Source organism: Zosterops lateralis (genome assembly GCF_965231275.1).
Source record: "Zosterops lateralis genome assembly, chromosome: 4".
NCBI lineage: Eukaryota > Metazoa > Chordata > Aves > Passeriformes > Zosteropidae > Zosterops > Zosterops lateralis.
This window is the reverse complement of record NC_139765.1, coordinates 3,923,418-3,940,889: the sequence shown is the minus strand read 5'-3', so window position 1 is coordinate 3,940,889 and position 17,472 is coordinate 3,923,418. Positions and strand designations below refer to the sequence as shown.

At 45.5% G+C, this 17,472-nt stretch overlaps 1 protein-coding gene across 1 annotated transcript; it reads right to left on the bottom strand.

Moving 5' to 3' along the window:
• Nucleotides 1-5,275: 5,275 nt before the first annotated feature.
• Nucleotides 5,276-8,163, bottom strand: KCNA1 (potassium voltage-gated channel subfamily A member 1; the record flags this gene model as incomplete). Its single annotated transcript, XM_083859633.1, has 1 exon — nucleotides 5,276-8,163. The coding sequence occupies one exon, from the start codon at nucleotides 8,161-8,163 to the stop codon at nucleotides 6,688-6,690; it is 1,476 nt and encodes a 491-aa protein (XP_083715759.1). The 3' UTR covers nucleotides 5,276-6,687.
• Between the last annotated feature and the right edge of the window lie 9,309 nt (nucleotides 8,164-17,472).

Here is a 17,472-nt window from a genome sequence, read left to right as displayed (position 1 = left end):
CAAGTATGAACAGATGAACAAGTACAGAAGCAGGTAAAACTGCATAGATGAAAACTATGCATTTCAAATAGTTCAAGAACTCATAACATCAGATGTTCTAAAAATGGTAAGTCAAACAATTTCACTACTTGGAAGTAAAATGAGCTGTAATGTGACAATGAAGTACATACTTGACCCAAAGTATAAGCGACTGGTAAATGGTGGAAATAAGTACAGCTGTGTCAGCTTAAATGGTTTGTTGCCCTGATGGTGCACTTTCCCATGGAGACTATTCAGTTTATATATTTCACATTGGCAATATTTGATCTTGAAAGTCAGAGGTATGTCTGAGAGGCCATTTACAGTTCTATTGACAGCTGTTATTTATTCATTTCAAACCGACATACTGCAAAACCCCCAATGTTTTACATGTAAAGGAAAGGAAAAAAAAAAAAAAAGATTTCATTGTAGCAGGTTATAGGTAAGGGTTTGCTGAATTTAGTCATAAAAATATCATTTTTACTTTTATACAAAAGTAAAATATACATTTGATCCCAATTACATTATAGAAATGTCACTGAAACAATAACATGAATCAAAGACTGATGCACCTAAAGGAACTGAATGCAGCGTCTTCATTTCATTATAGAAACTAGAAATGGAAGATGATTTCTTTTTATATATAACCTGTAGTGACATTTGCTAGAGCCTGTGAACAGGTAAAATATACAGAATTACATAGATATTAACAGAAACCTTGAGACAAATTTCAGTTAAGACCTCAGTTTCATTTTATTACCTTTGAAAATATCAAAGCATGCTATGCCTTGACAGCATAAATTGTTGACCTCACCGGTGGCAAGTTCACCTGTACTGAGTGAAACTGTAGAACACCCTGAAGTTTCTTTTTTTTATTATTTTCTTCTTTTTTTTCTTTTTTTTTTTTTTTCTTTTTTTTTTTCTTTTTTTTTTTGCAGATACAAATACTGACACCTTTAAGAATACTTGATAAGCATTTCAGGAAAAAAGAAATTCCCTACACCCGATTAAGTAAATCCAGAACAAGAGAAAACAGAAAAAAGAAACTCAGCCTGAATTAAGTCCAACCAAAAATTGAAGTGTTAGATCCCTGGTTAAAAGCATCTCAGAAAAGGAGCCTGTTCCAGACTTGCAGGAGGCAGGTCTGGGACAAACTTGCCCTGCTGTGCAATTGCAAGGGCAGCTTTCCAGTTCCGTCCAGCTCTGCGGCTACAGAGGCTAAATCACACCTTGGAGCTGACTCTGCATCCCTGTGAGTCTGAAATTACTCTGAGGATCACTGGCATCAGGCTGCTGGAAGCCTACAGGATCAGACCAGTCCTGGAAAAGCTGCAGTACCTCCCTCTTCTTCAGGTTAAGGATTAAAGATTAATCCAGAATGGCACCCCTCGAGCAACAGTTATCAAGGTAGCATTTGGAAAGGAATACATTCTCTCTGTGTATTGCATATGGATGCAGAAGATTTTGTTCTAAAATATGCCTTTCTTTCCACCTTTTTTTCCAATAAATTTAAGATGTTCCTGACCTGGTGTTGGTTTGTGTTTTGTTTAATAAATGCGCATATAAGAAACTGCACTGTTCAAGTGTGGATTGTGGAAAAGTGAAACTCATCCTCAGTTCCTTAAAATCAGCAGGTTTGGAGGTTACACTTGGGCTTCAGCTTTCTCACACCAGAAACTAACTTCCTGTACTTCTGCCTAATGAAAACTATTGTCCCTCAATAAAGAAAAAAACCCTGTCAATACCAGTGGCCACTGCTCCTGTTGCAAATTTGGGCTGCTGCAGCCTCCAGTGAATGATACACAGCTGGTTTGCTAAGAAGGGTCTGATCCCTGAAATCTCTGCGTGGGCAAAAACCACTGCTGCAAACAAGAGGACTTTTGGCTGAATTTTGTCCTGTCTCCAGTAATTTATTCCATCTCACAAGTGCTTGTCCATGTGACTGACAGCCCATCAGGCTAGCACGTGTGTGGTTTTGTAAAATGGAAATTAATTTCCTTGGGCCATAGTTGTTTTCAGCTTCCCCAAAGGCAGCAGGGTGGATTATCCTCACAAAGGTGTAAACCAGGAACAAAAGGAGGGACTCACCAGAACTGGCACCAGGATCAAGTGCTAGTTTTCCCCTCAGTAAGCCAGGCTGTGAATCTGCAGCACTCGTGTACCAAAAGTTTTGGTGCATGTGGGCACCCCCTGCACAGTGGGGTCACTTCCAGTACATCCAATGATTACTACAAGGCTTATCTGTCTGAATGGACTTGTGAGGCAGATGAGGTAAACTGCATTAAGCCCCATTGTGTTCGGAATTAAAGCAGCCTTAATTCAATTCAGGTTACTTCCCTTTCAAAAAGAATGACTCCAAATCAGATTAAGGCTGCTTTAATACTGCAACAGAATGTCCATGCTGGGCTTTAAAGCAGTTTAACAAATCTACTTTAAATGCACACCTTTCGTTGATTCGGATTAGGTTTCCTGAAGTTCCCAGGTTGAAGATAAGGCTTAGGAGATCCCATGCAGGGAATCTGCACGGGTTTTTAGGATGCTGCGAACTCACAGCCTGGCTTAATGCACCCTAACTTCTTCATGAAGGTGACTAAATCCAGTTCATGGCCTGTGCTGGAGCTGCCACACAGAGGGTTTGAGCTGCCAGCAGCCTTGCAGCAACCACTTGGTTCTGTGAAGGAACAGGGCACAGAGTCCTTCATTTTCACCCTCACCCTTGCTCCTCTGCCTCTCCCTAGTGCTCTAGAGCTAAGAATGGTAGAACCAGATGGGGAATTCTGGCAGGGATGCCAGCCTATGGGATTCCTGCCCGCTGACTCTCTGCTTCATTCCTGCGTCTGCACTGCAGTGCACTGCTGCCTTGCCCTTGCCAGGTAAATTCCCACATCCCTTTCCCTGAGCTGGTGAAGGAAAATCTGCATAGGACCAGCTAAGGAGCAGAGAGAAGCATAGAGCAGGGGGTGGCAGAGGGGGCTTGGGGAATGACTCCTTCTGCTGGAAAAGCTGCCTTCCCCTCACCAAACTAAAATCTGCAATATCCACTGGATTCCCTGTCCAGCATCACTTCCAGGAGGTCCCTACCAAAGGAATTCTCTTGACTCTTTCAGAGAAGCATTACACTGGCCATCAGTTCATTTCCAGTCCTCTTCCAGTTACATAAAAAACCCCTTAGAGTTCACGTGTAGCAAAAAGAAATAAAAGAAATATAAGGGCCAAAATAAATAAATAAATAAATAAAAATTAATAAAAAAAGATATATATATATATTTAAAAAAATCAATAAGTTTAAAAAAAAAAAAGCTTGCTGATAAGAACAGGCAGTTTGTTAAGTGCACCTTCAGGCCTACAAAGACATTTCAGCACTCCTGTGTAAAGTGAGTAAGAACCTTGGTTTTGTTGTTTATTTTTTTTTTTTTTTTTGTGTGTGTCAAACTTGTCGAAAATGCATGCCTATGCTACATGAGGTTAATTCCTGTACTCCATGTGGTTTGAGATCCTTTGCAGTGAGCTATAAATGGACAAAGCAACATTCAGGCTCCCCAAGCCACGAGTTCTTATGGTCCGTCCTTGTCTCCTGACAAAGAACCACTGCATGCAGCACTTTTCTCTGTGCATAAGCAGAATGATCATCACTCTGCACATTAAATTAAGATGTGCACACCCAGCTGGGGCAGAAGGTACCCAAGTGAGGCCTCATCTCCCAAGTGCGTCCTTCTGATCATCGGTCCCCTAGCACTGAACTGATTATTGCTGTTTAGTTTAGTCAGATGGTGGTTTTATGAGCTGAGTGCAGCATTCAAGTCCACTTTGACATCAGAAGTAACATCCTACAATTCAAGAGTTTGGGAAGATCAGGACCACTGGAATTTAAGAGGGGAGAGAGGTGTACAATGAGCAAGGGCGTGAGCAGGGGACAGGAAAGAAGCTTTACAACACCTGCCTAGAGGACGTAATGCCCTGTTTCATCTGATGCTTTGCACTTCTTGCAGGAGTTAGAGCTCCCTCAGTTCTTGATCTTTCTCATCTCTAAGATTCACAGAAGTCACACAGTGAGAAATAAAGTCAAGTCTTCCTGGAAACCTGTCAGGTCAAGCTTGTGCGTAACTGCAGAGTTAGGGTTGGGTTTTAACTCTAAGTGCCTCGATTTTATTTTATATATACATGTGTCTGCATACGTATGTGACACACACAGGAGCAGACATACATATATATATATTTATACACATATATATATATATCAGAAAGATAGGGGAGGAAAGGATCTGTACAGCGTGGAAGGAGATGTGTTCAACAGCAGTTGGCCACACGCTAAGTGCAGAATGAAGATCCTCAACTTTGTCCATTTGAAAAATTAAGATTAGTGCCTACATTCTAGATCAAAGGTTATTATCTTCCAGGGCCTAGCAGTCAAGGCTGGCATGTTGCAGAAGATACCTTATCCTAGCATTGTTTCCCTCACCCAGGAAATGATGGAAGTAGAGTAAGACCAGGGACCAGGAAGAACATGGCTCAAAGGCTGTGATGGGATCTAAGATCTGAAAGGGGATGGAGGAGACAGGGTATGGGAGGGCCCTGCAAAGCCTTTCCCATCTGCCTGCTGGGGAATCTAAGGGAAAGAGGAGCACAGCCCTCCAGTCTGGTTGCCTTACTGGGCGATCCCAGGACTCCTGTTTCGCCTGCACCCTTCCCTGCAGGGACAAAAAGCCACCTCAGGAAAGGGCAGACAGATACAGTGATGGCACTGATGCCTCTATGAAAAATCCAGGGAAACCTGAAGCCTTGTATATCCACAACTATGAGATATTTGGCAGAAGCTAATGCAGAGCCCTGCAGCATCAGACTGCCTGGGGAAAGAAAGTATTCCATGGGCACTGGTGATCTCTTCCTGCCTCTTCTGCATCCCTCTCACCCACATTTGGTCTTTCTATCCCTAAACCCTTCCGTGCTGTGCCAGTAGAGAGCACAGGACACTCCTGACAGTGGACAGACTGACTCCTTGTCCTTTCCCTGGGTGTCTCTGATCCACTCAGTTCCTGGAGGCACTTTCAGCAATTTTGGGGGGTGTAAGATAAAGGCACTGCAGAACTCTCTCAATCAATCTGCTGAGTCTCTTCAGTGGGTTTTGGGGGGGGGGGATACAAAAAAGTCTCAACTGATGACTGCAAAAGAAACCAGCTGCTGCAATTTGGATGCATATAATAGATAAGTTTCATTTACATTCTGAGAATGCACCAAAAAGCATGCATCTGCACCTTTCATCTATAGAGGATACTAGGTCTTTAGGTGTTGCTATATATAACTCGACTTCTTAATTTTCCATAAAGCTTTCCCTTTAAGGGATGGGATATGTTCCTTTCCGACAATGCCTGGACAAAAGCCAACACATTTCCCTGAGCAATGCAGGAAAACAATCAGGTTTCTCTAATCAGTTCATTCAGGCCCTCAGTCTATCAAGCGCATTTTTTTTTAATTTTTATTGTTATCATTATTGTTATTATTATCATCATTATTATTATTATTATCATTATCATTGACTTCATGCACTAATTAATTCAAGTTACACTTTAATCAAATAGGCCATAATGCTGAATATTTGAACATGCTTTGATCTCCAAAAGTTATTTGTTCCCATTTGACTAACATACGCACTTAAATACAGTACTTTAAGTTACTAGTCAACGATTTAATAAATTAAGGAGTGCACTTCTGGTGAATGCAAATCAAAAATAAGAAAGAAAAGAAATGAAAAAAGAGAGGAGGAAGGACCTATTTTTAGAAGATTCAGTTCAAACGAAAGCTTATCCGCTATTGTCTGAGGTAACGTTTCAAGCATGCGATCATAAAATAAATAGTATCAAATTCAAACATGCTTATATTAAACTCCATTGTGCTATCTTGCAACAGAGGGGCTTAAAGTTTTGTATCCAGTTCCGAACAGGGAGCGGGGGGAAAAGTGTGTTTCTATCATCTGCATGTGAGAGAACTTAGCAGCATTGCAGATGTTTTTGTCTTCAGCTTTGTTTGTTATTCTCCTTTTAGGATATTTCTTCTACGGACAGCAAAAAGAGACCAGGCTTAAGAAGGTTTTTTTAGTAAGGTGCTGTGTGGATCTGTAGGTTGAAAGGATGGAATCTTTCACAGAGGGGGCAGAAGGAAAATTTGCACTCCTTCATAAACACCACGGCAAATGCTCGCCGCAGGTTTTGGCTGATCTTTTTATTTTTACTATTATTATCTGATGCACTTTCTTGCAACTGTGCAGTTTTGCAGAATATTTTTACTGGAATCCATGCATATGCTTAATAGCTCTAAAAACTGTCTTGCTTAGTTTAAGATAACTTTATCCAAAAAGAAAAAAAAAAATTAATAAAAGGAGATAGGAAAGGAAAAGTTTAGGTCTAACGTCATAACGGCTTTAAAACTAAACTAGTTCAAATGATTATCATTTGCCAGGTGGAAAATGTTTGTTTTTGAAAATAAACAAAACTTTATCTTTCATGGATCCTGGAAGCTTCTTTATCGCAGAGCAAAGATCTGCAATGCAACAATGCATTTACGAGGTAAATAAAGCATTCAAAGACTATCAGTAAAGCATCTACAAAGTGTGACTGTGTCACTAAAGTCTTCAAGCTGTGAGTGGGGATTTTGTTTTGTTTGGTTTTTTTTTGTTTACACATCAGTCAGCAGCTTGCTTTTATTAACGCAGTTTTGGTTGGCTACAGTGCAGTTGCCAGTTCTGAGATTAGCCTCTCTAAAATTGTCTATGCTATTATTCATATCCTCTTCGATTTCCATGTACTCAGATTTGCTGATTGTGGAGGAGCTGCGGCGACTGAGATCACTGTCAGATGCTAAATTAGGGGAGCTAACGTGAAGTAACTGAGCCTGTTCTTCCCCTTCTGTTTCTCGGTGGTAGAAGTAGTTGAAGTTGGACACGATGACAGGTACAGGCAGGGCAATTGTCAGCACACCAGCGATGGCACACAAGGAGCCTACGATTTTGCCTCCAATTGTCACAGGGTACATGTCACCATAGCCCACAGTGGTCATGGATACCACCGCCCACCAGAAAGCATCAGGGATACTTGTGAAATGAGACTCAGGTTCTTCAGCCTCAGCAAAATATACCGCACTAGAGAACAAAATCACCCCAATGAAGAGGAAGAAGATTAGTAAACCTAGCTCTCTCATACTTGCTTTGAGGGTCTGTCCCAAAATCTGGAGGCCCTTAGAGTGCCGGGAGAGTTTGAAGATTCGAAAGACTCTTACCAGTCTGATGACTCTGAGGATGGCCAAGGAGGTGGCCTGCTCTCCTTTCTGAGTCCCCTCCCGCTCGGCCATCTCGGTGCCCAGGGTGATGAAGTAAGGGATGATGGCCACAATGTCAATGAAGTTCATTATGTTCTTGAAGAAATCAGTCTTGCTAGGGCAAGCAAAGAAGCGCACCACCAGCTCAAAGGAGAACCAGATGATGCACAGGGTCTCCACCACAAAGAAAGGATCTGTAAAGATGTTGGATTTGTACACCTGGGTGGTGTTATCGGTGCGGTGCACCGTGTACTCCTTGTCCTCCTTCAGCTCAGGCAATGTCTCTAGGCAGAAGATCACAATGGAGATGAGGATCACCATGACAGACACTATGGCAATAACCCTTGCCGGCCCAGAGCTCTCTGGGTACTCAAAGAGGAGCCACACCTGGCGCTGGTACTCCCCCTCCGGCAAGGGCCTCTCCTCATCTTTAATGAACCCTTCGTCTTCACGGAACTTCTCCATGGCCTCCTCTCCCAGCTCATAAAACTTGATCTCCTCGGAGAACATGTCTAGGGGGACGTTGACGGGCCGGCGCAGCCGCCCCCCAGACTGGTAATAGTAGAGAATGGCGTCGAAGCTGGGCCGGTTGCGGTCGAAGAAATACTCGTTGCGCAAGGGGTCGAAGTAACGCATGCGCTTCTTGGGGTTGCCCAGCAGCGTGTTGGGGAACTGGGCTAAAGTCTTGAGCTGCGTCTCGAAGCGCAGTCCCGCAATGTTTATCACCACGCGCTCGCAGCACTCGTGGTCGTCGTGGGCAGCGGGCTGGTAGCTATCCTGGGGGTGGCCAGGTAGCGCGGAAGTCTCGTCCATGTTCTCTCCAGCCATCACGGTCATGGTGGCAGGCAGGAAAGGGGGATGAGGGGCAGGGGAGAAGTGAGGGAAAGGGAAGAGGAGGAGGAGGAGGATGGAGGAGCACAGAGAGACCCAGGGCGGTTCAAGGGTTGGGGGAGGTTGAGGTGGGATGGGGAAGCTTGAGGAAAGGGGTGGATGTGGAGCCTAAAGGATGGAAATACCCAAAAGGAGAAAAGAGAGGCGGGATGAAGGGAGAGGCATCGGGGATGACGGGAGGGTGAAGAAAGGGAAGAAGTACCTTTAGGGGGGGCAGAGGGCAGGTAAGGTGAGGGGTCCTGTCCCCCAAAGCGGGAGGCTGAAGGTCTATGGAGTGCACCCCCAGGCCGGGGCTCCCCTCCCCAGCCGTCTCCTTTAGCCTTTAACTTGATCCGTCCACTTTTCTCGCCGGCTCGACCATCGCCGCAGCTGCTGTCACGGAGCTACCACACACACACACACAGTCACACACACGCACATACACATAAAATAAATAAATAAATATAGAAATAAATATATAAATCACGGGCCGGCCGGGAGGCGAGTCCTTGCAATGCCAACTCAGCAAATTTCCATCACCTGCCTCTTCCTTCCACCCCCCCTCACCACCACCACCACCACTGCCCCAGTCCTTGCCTCTTTTGCACTGGGGAAGCAGAGAGGGATGGAAACACTCTGCTTTGGAGGCATAAAGCTCACTTGCAGGATGGAGGCTGCCGGGGAGGAGAGAAACAGAATAAAACCAGCCCCCCAAACCCCTCCACATACACACACACACTCCCAGGCGCGATGGGTTGGCTTTCACACCAGCAGGAGGAACATCCCGTTCTGCCCACTACGGCAGCACATGCGGAGTTCTACGCGTCCCTAACACGTCCCCAAGGCCTCCGAGGCAGGAAGGTGCCCCCAAACTCATCGGGAAGGCAACTTCAGCAGGGTCAGCTCCTGCAAGGAGTCTCCCAAGCACCGAGCTCCCCACTGTGGAGGTTTAGCTGAGCACTGACAACTTCATCACAGCAACTGGAGTTAGAGGGAGGATGGGGTTGGAATTAGGAGAGGGGGAGCAAAGCATCTCCTCTCCTGCTCTGCAGCAGCTAAAGGTAACCGAGAGAGAGAGAGAGAGACAAGGGGAGGGAGGTCGACATCCCAGACCCGAACCGTCCAAAATCGAGTGTTAACAGCGGCAGGGAGAAGGAAGGGGCTTTTCCTTACCTGCTCCGGGTGAGAGGCGCCGCTCAGGACCAGGAGCCAGTGCCGGAATGCGTCAAGTCGCCTTGCAGCAGCAGCAGCAGCATCCAAAAAAACCAAACCAAAACAAAAACCGCAGCGGCGGCAAACTTAACCCTCCTCCTCCTCCTCCTCCTCCTCTTGGCGCCCCTCTGTATAACACAGCGATCGCTTTACAGGGCTGCCTGCGAGACACTGAAATATTCATACACCGTCTTAGGCTGCACCAAGGGCGAGTGGGTTTAATTAGTTTCTGCCGAGAACCGCAGTGGGGGGTGGAGGGATGTGCGTGGAAAAGAGCGCAAAGTACCTTTTTTTTTTTTTTTTTTTTTCCAAAAGGCTCGAGTTAAGTCAATAAAAATCAAGGAGTCCTAGATAGCTGTTGGCTTTTCCAGCTCTCTTCCCTTTAGGACAGCTGGAAAAGGAGCCTGGCGCTGGGCAGCGGCGGCGGGGGAGATGTCAGAGCGCCGCAGCCCTGCAGCAGCATCCCTGGAGCGGGTCTTGGCTCGTCCCGGCAGCAGCAGCAGCAGCAGCAGCGTTGGAGGCAGGAGGAGGCAGGAGCAGGACGCGTGCGGCAGGAGCGAGAAGAGGGATGCTGAATGCATACGAGCGAGGAGCAAACTCGAGCCATTTCTTGACGCTGCAGTATCAGCAGAAACCTGAGAGCTGTTTGGTGCAGCTCGGGGGAGCGGGGAGGGCGGGGGGGAGCCGGGGGAGGAGGAGGAGGGAGGGAGGGATGGAGGGATGGAGGGATGGATGGAGGGATGCGCCGCTGCCCCCGGGCCGGCCGCCCCCGCACGCTGCGCGCCGCGCCCCCGACGCAATGCGGGCGGCCCCGGGATGGGGCTGCGGGATGGAGCCACAGGGATCCCGGGCTGCCGGCAGGGGAGGCACGGCCAGCCCGGACAGGTGCGCCCAGCAGCCGCTTCCATCCCCCGCGGGGACCCCGCACATCCCGCACAGAGCGGGACCGCACATCCCGCATGAAGTGGAGCCGCACATCCCATATGGAGCGGGGCCGCACATCCCTCCTGGACACACTGATGGGATGCTAGATCCCTCCCGGAGTGGCTGGAATTGGGAGAGTTAATCAGTCAGGGATAGTCATTTCCCTTTTCTCAAACTGCTTTATCCCACCGAATTAGTTTAATTGATGAATCGCACAAGTTGGAGATGGAGAAGACTCATTTTGCCATCAGCCGGCCTCCCCTGCCGGCACAGGGCTGTTCCCCACGGTATCTGGTCACTGGCATTATATAAAAGCCTGCTGCTCACTTTGTCAGGGCGGCAGCGGTGATCAAATACAAGCCGTGCCTGTGTAATTTGAAGCGCTCCAGGGCTGAGTAACACCAAGTCCGTGTTTAACAGACCTGGTCTCATTAGCTTTCCACTGCATAATACATTACCTTCACTTAAGATCACCACCTTGGCAGTCCAAAAATACTTAACCACCTGACCTCCCTGGTGGTGTCTGTATCTTCTTCCCTTCCCTTTACTTATGTCCATGTTTTGTCGTTTGGGGTGAGGTTTTTTGGTTTATTTTTAATTTTTTTTACGAGACTGAAAACCATTCTAAAATCCTCTACCCCTGGCAGTGCTGCAATCACAGCGAGTTAGCATCCTGCATTCACCAGCCTTGTGGAAACATAAGTGCAAAGATATTAGATTATTATTTTTAATAGATTTCCTGTCTAGCCTGGTACAAGGCTGGGTTTTGATGTGTTTGATTTGGATTTTTTTTTTTTTTTTTTTTTTTTTTTTAGTATCACATATGCTGAAAGTTTTGTGAGAAACTTCTGGTGAAGTTCTGAGCAAGAGAAAAGTCTCTTTCTGCCTCTCCCGGGTGAAAACAATCAAAACATGAAACAAAAACAGAGGGTCTTCTTTCAGTGAAAAATAAAGCACAATTTTCTGTCTGAAGTTCAGCAGCTCAGCATCAGCACCCAGCCCTGGACCCTGTAAAAACTAAACTCCTTCAAAAAAAAAAAAAAAAAAAAAAAAAAAAAAAAAAAAAAAAAAAAAAAGGCTGTCCCATCACCTAAAAACAGGTGAAAAACATCACCTAACCAGGCTGGTTTTCAACCCTGTGAGAAGCTCTGTGACAGGCTTTTGAGTCAACATCCTCTTGTGGCCGTGGGTGCCATCCCTGGGTGACAAAGCTGGCTGCAGAGTGCTCCAGGAGGAGCTCTGGGAGTGAACAGTCTGCAGCTCTTTGTGCCCCTGTCCCAGCCCAAAGGATGCTCAGGAGAGGGGCTGAAAATGCAGATCTGACAAGCAGAGAGCTCACGGTGCTGCTCTGCCCTTGGCCTCCTGCAGGATTGCAGGCAAGGCTCTATACATTCTGCTTTTGCATCTGGGAAACAGGACTTAAAAGTGCTTCCTCTGCTTGTCACAGCTCTTTAGGCTGCTGGTTCCTGAGCTGCCTCAGCACAGCAGAACCTAAATCCTCACTGGGAGCTGTGCGCACACCAGGCACAGAAATAATAATAAAAAAGAGGAGTGATAACAGCCTTTATTTTTCCATTGCATCAAAAGGACAAATTGAGATATTGCTCTTCCTCCTCATTTTGAACAGCTTTGACTGTGGGGTTTCTCTTTGCAATCCAACTATACCATTACTGACAAGCAGTCACTCTGGAAGGGAGGGATCCTTCTAAGTGGGCTATTAGCCACAGGGTCAATAAAATCTTGTTAAAGTACACAGACTAATGAGCAGTGTAACTAGGGCTTGCAAGAAGGTCATATGTTACACATTATAGTGCTAAGTAGCTTCACTTAAATGTTGAGGAATGGAAGGAGAATCCAACTTGCTGCCAAATTTAAAGTCAGGCTGCTGCTATTTCCTATCTTCTCTATTAAAGAAAATGGCCAACAGCAGTGGAACTGATAATCCCCCCCAAAAGAGCCACACCAAGAAGTTCTCTTCAGGAACAAAGTTTTTTTTATAGGAAAACTAAAAATTGCAAAAAAAAAATTTGCAGCTCTTTGTGGTGGGAATTCTGGTAGTATTGTGATGAGAAAGAGTAGCATTTTTCTTCTTATATATATATATATACGGTTGGTTGGTTGGTTTTGTTTTGTTTTAGAAAGAAAGAATCGAGTTGTTGATTAAGAGTCCTTGTATGTTGTGAGGATTACAAAAAAAACTTGTATTGAATGAATGTGAATCTGAAACAGGATTAAAAACATAAGCATTGGTTTTACACAGTGAAACAGGCTTTAAACACCATCACCAGGGAACCTGGAAAATCCTGATTAAAATCAAGGGATGCAGAAGCACAGTGGATTTCTGAGCATGGCATCAGTGTCTTGAGTGACCCCCAAATTTTCCTCAAACATTTTATGCAATGAAAACCATTGTGAAATCCAATGGCAAAGGATGTTTCTGGTTATTTGAACACTATGGATCCTCATAGGCACTGTAATCCCAATCTACCTAAGCCTGGAATCCAACTTGGAAACATTATAGCTCCATTTTGGGCTGCCTAAAGTCACCAATGAGTTGTGCAGGTGTCACCACACACCTCATTTAATGGCCTGGGGAGGCAGAGGATAAAGTGAGATGTTCTGGCCCAGATTTTTCATTCAGAAGCTCTGCAAATCATTCTGGTTCATGACATGGAAAGGGCCAACAGATGGAACCAAAGGTGAGCTTGTGGTGTTGACAGTTGGGTTTTCTTCCTTGAGGGGAACAAAGAGTCCTTTAAAAGCTTTTAATCTTTTAGCACTGATTTATGGGCCTTGCTAATATCCTTCAGTATTATTAGGCATTTTTTGTGACCAGGATAATCAAATCTCATGCTTCAAAGAATACTAGTAGCTGATGGGAGACAAAGACTTTGATTCCCTCTTGTTATTTCATTTCATTTCATTTCATTTCATTTCATTTCATTTCATTTCATTTTTTTTGTCCTGTTCCCTTTATAAAGCTTTAGATACGGGCCTTCTGTGACCAAAAATGCCAAGGAGTAGACCCAGTCCTGTTCCAGGACAGAGGGAAGAGGAGAGCTTGGGAGCTCTCCCTGTGAAGAAGGAAGCAGAAACTGCCCTCACTCATATGAGAGTTGTGCCATTAGGATCAGTCTGGAGAGAAAAGATGTCCCTGCCTTACCTTTGTATCCCACTTCAGTGGGTTGGAAAGGCACAAGGTGTGGGAATAGTAGAATGGCTGGGCAGGGAAGAACAGGAAATGATCTGTAAAAGGTTGGGGTTGAGCTTTCTTCTGTCCTCCTCAAAAGCAGCTATATAATCAGAAATGGAAACAAGGTGCCAATCCACCCCTGAGCATATTCACATTTTTAACACACAGGACTTATTTTCTTCACAGGAGCCACTTTTAGCTTCCCATAATTGAATGACTTAGTACAAGATCATGTAAAAGCACCACAGCAAAAATGTGTTTATTGAATGCTGCTGGCACCAAGTGCAGAGAGCAGAGGGTCTTGAGAGGTGAGCACCACGCTGAGTGCCACTGTCAGAGAAGAGAATACCTGAGGAGGACAGAGCACATCCAGAGCAGGTATGTTCCTGTAAAAACCCAAAAGTAGTCCTTGCAGTGGGTCCTTGCAATACACAACCAAGGAGTCAGATTTGGGAAGTCTGAGTTTGCTCCTGTGTGAGTTCATTTGCAGGATGATTCCACCCTTTAAAAAAAGATTCTGACACAGATCTGAACAAAGCCTCACCTCATATGCCATCAAGCTGTCCAGAAATGAATCAGAAAATGGTGATGTTTTTGAAACAATAAGTCTTGTTAAGAACTTCCAAACTTGAGGCTGAGTGGTGATGAGTGATAGAATCACATAATCCTAGAATGGTTTTGATTGGAAATGGCCTTAAAGATCATCCAGTTCCACACCTCCTGCCATAGGCAGGGAGACTTTCCACTAGCCCAGGTTGCTCAGAGCCCCATCCAACCTGGTCTGGAACCTTCCAGGGATGGGGCAGCCACCTGTGCCAGGGCTTTACCCTCACAGGGAACAATTTCTTCCCAATATCCAATCTAACCCTGCTCTCTGTCAGTGTGAAGCCATTCCTCCTTGTCCTGTTACTAATGGCCCTTGTCAAGAGTCTCTCCCCATCTTTTTTGTTGGCTCTCTTCAGGCACTGGAATGCTGCAATGAGGTCACCCCAAAACCTTTTCCAGGTTGAAAAAACACACTTAGTGGAATTCTCTAAGAAAACAAAGTGTGCCTCAGGAACTCAAGGCATAACAGGATACTCACAGTGCTCAAATGACTCTGTTTTACACCACAATGACACAGACTCTGTGGAGACTCTCAGAAGGCTGAAGTGATTTCTTTATTTTTGGGATGTGATTCTTTTTTCTACTATTTTACACAGACCAATTTGATTGGTGACACAAAGACAAACCTCTTCACTCACATTGGTCAGACAAGAGGGACATCAAGAAGAAGTCCCTCCTAGGAAAAGGAAGGAAAAACATAGTACAGTTTACAAAAACATTTCTCCTGTTTACAGAAAATTCCCTGGGAAAAGAATTTCAGAAAACCAAAACACCTCGGGCACAAAACCAGGGCTACACTCAAACAATCCCCCAGTCTTGCCATAGCCATAATCACAACTACCCTACAAAATCAGAGCCAGGTTTAGCCCTAGCTGGGCTGCAAGGTCACCTGCAACAGAACCCCAGGAACACTCATTAACAGCAACATTAGACTGCAGCAATGGGACTGAGAGTTTACAGCAGAGGATATTTTAAGGCTGTGGACAGTTGCAAGCTCTCGATGAGTTGCCATGAAATATGGCACATTATCACTTGGTCTTATGATAAAGGGCACTCAGAAAGACCATCCATCACTGAGCAAGCCATGTGGAGGGAGGAGTCCTCAGTGGCCTCATTTAGCCTTCCCAAAAGTGTTGCCTTATTGTTTAAGCAGGCTCAAAAGCTGACTGCAGACCTGAAATTCAGGCTACCAAAACATGACAGTGTGTTGGCACTCTCAGTGTTACTGGGGAAAAATTCCAGAAAAGGAGAGATGAAAAGGAGAGATGTGAACAGACCTCTAGAGAAAGGGGCAGAGTGTTCATCAGTGACAGTGAAAAAGAAAAACAAGAGGTATCTGCATAAAATGGGAATCTACACTGATGCTAAACCAATGTCTACAGGATTGAAGTCGCCACTCTTCTATCAGTGATAGAAGTCAGGCTCAATTAAGTGTATCAAATTCAGAATTATTCAGTGTTTCCTATGAGTCAGGGCAGCATCTTACACTGGATTCATGATTGTCTTTATCACACCTGGCAGGATGGGAATGCATGATCCTGGTCATGTGTGCTCCCAGCAGAAACTAAGACATGCAGTGGAGAGATTCCCAGGCACCCAGGCAGTGGCTGAGGGCACTTTCCACTGGAACTAGAAGTGTTGAAGGAGAAGAAGCCCCAGCCATAATTCCAGACCCTCAGAACAGCATATTGCACTGAATGCAGATAAGCTGAAGCATTCAGAGAAAAGTGACATCTATGAATCCTTCAGTGTTTCCAATTCTACCTCAAGCAACTTAGAGCCATGAAGGAAACGCCCAGAGCAAAAGTGGTGAAGGATTTCTAGTGGTTCATAGAGAAGATAAACTACTAGATTCTTCTTTTTGTCCTCCTGCCTCTCAGGACACAAGAATTATTGAAGAAGTTATCCCACAGAGACAAGATTTGGCAGCAGTCAGAGCTCCATGTGATAGGGTGAAGGCAATCCAGCTCAGGGAACCAGTCCCAAATTGCTATAAACCCCTGGAACAGACAGAGCCACAGAAAGCTTGGACCTTGCTGCAAAGTCAGCACCTGGAGCCCTTCCTGGTGGAGCCCTGACACCACCAGGATGGAGCCAGATAAACGAGGTGCTGCTGCTCCTGCACAGGGGGGTAGAGACAATCCCACTCTGGGGCACAGCATGAAGGTGCAGCACGAGCTCCAGCACAAGGAGAGCATGCTGAGGAAGTGCTGAGTGCTCCTGGAAGCTGTCTGTGTGCAATGATAAAAGTGTGGAACCACTTTGTGTCCAGAGTGTGCAGCTCTGCTGTGAGGAAGAATCAGGACAGGCACTGCCCATCTCATTACCAGGCAAAGGATTGAGTGTTTGTGTCTGTGTGTGTGTGTGCACACATGCAAGATGGGATTTTATTTAAAGCAAGTAATCCCTGAGGATATAAGAGCTGCCACCAGGAAATTAATAACTTCATACCTAGGGATAGAGAGTGCTTTATTGGAGCCAGACTATTCCACTGTGGGCAGACACCAGTGTGCACTGCAGGGCATGGTCAGGGTGGGCACTGACCAGCTGGGACCTTCCTGCCATTCCAAGACACCTTTGCAAATGGCCATTTTTAAGGAGAGGAGATGGATGGTCAACTTTCTGGGAGCTGGCTCTGGAGTGACACTGTTTTACACCACAATGACACAGACTCTGACATTCAGAAGGTTGAAAATTACTCTTTTATTTTTGGGATGCATCTCCCTTTTATACTGTTTTACACAGGCCAATTTGATTGGTGAAACAAAGGTAAACCTCTTCAATTACATTGGTTAGACTACAGGGACAATCAAGAAGAAGTCCCTCCTAGGAAAAGGAATGAATAACATAGGTACAGTTACAAAAGCATTTTTACTGTTTACAGAAAATTCTCTGGGAAAAGAATTTTAGAAAACCAAACCACCTCAGGCACAAAACCAGGGCTACACTGGAAGAAGCTCTGGCAAGAGCTGCTCAGGAGTGGAGCAGTGCCTTCCCACAGTCTGACAACCCTTGCATGCCCTGCTCTGACACAGCTCAGAGCACTCTGCAGCAGAATTTGTGCCACTCAGCACTTCACAGGCCAGATTTGAGCACCAGATGTCTTGCCATGGGTATCAAAAATGAAGAAGAGCGAGAGCAAACAAAAGTTAGCAGCATAAACAGTGCAGGGACTGATAGTCAAAACAAGGCAGCACAAGGAAAGTGGGATCACCTTAGGATTACCTGCCTAAACTGGGACCCAACAAAGCTTTGGGAATGACCAATGCATCTGCTGAAGGAAACGTGTGGAGGACGGTGGGTTGCAGTCCAGCAGCCAGGCTTTAGCAGCAGTTACACCA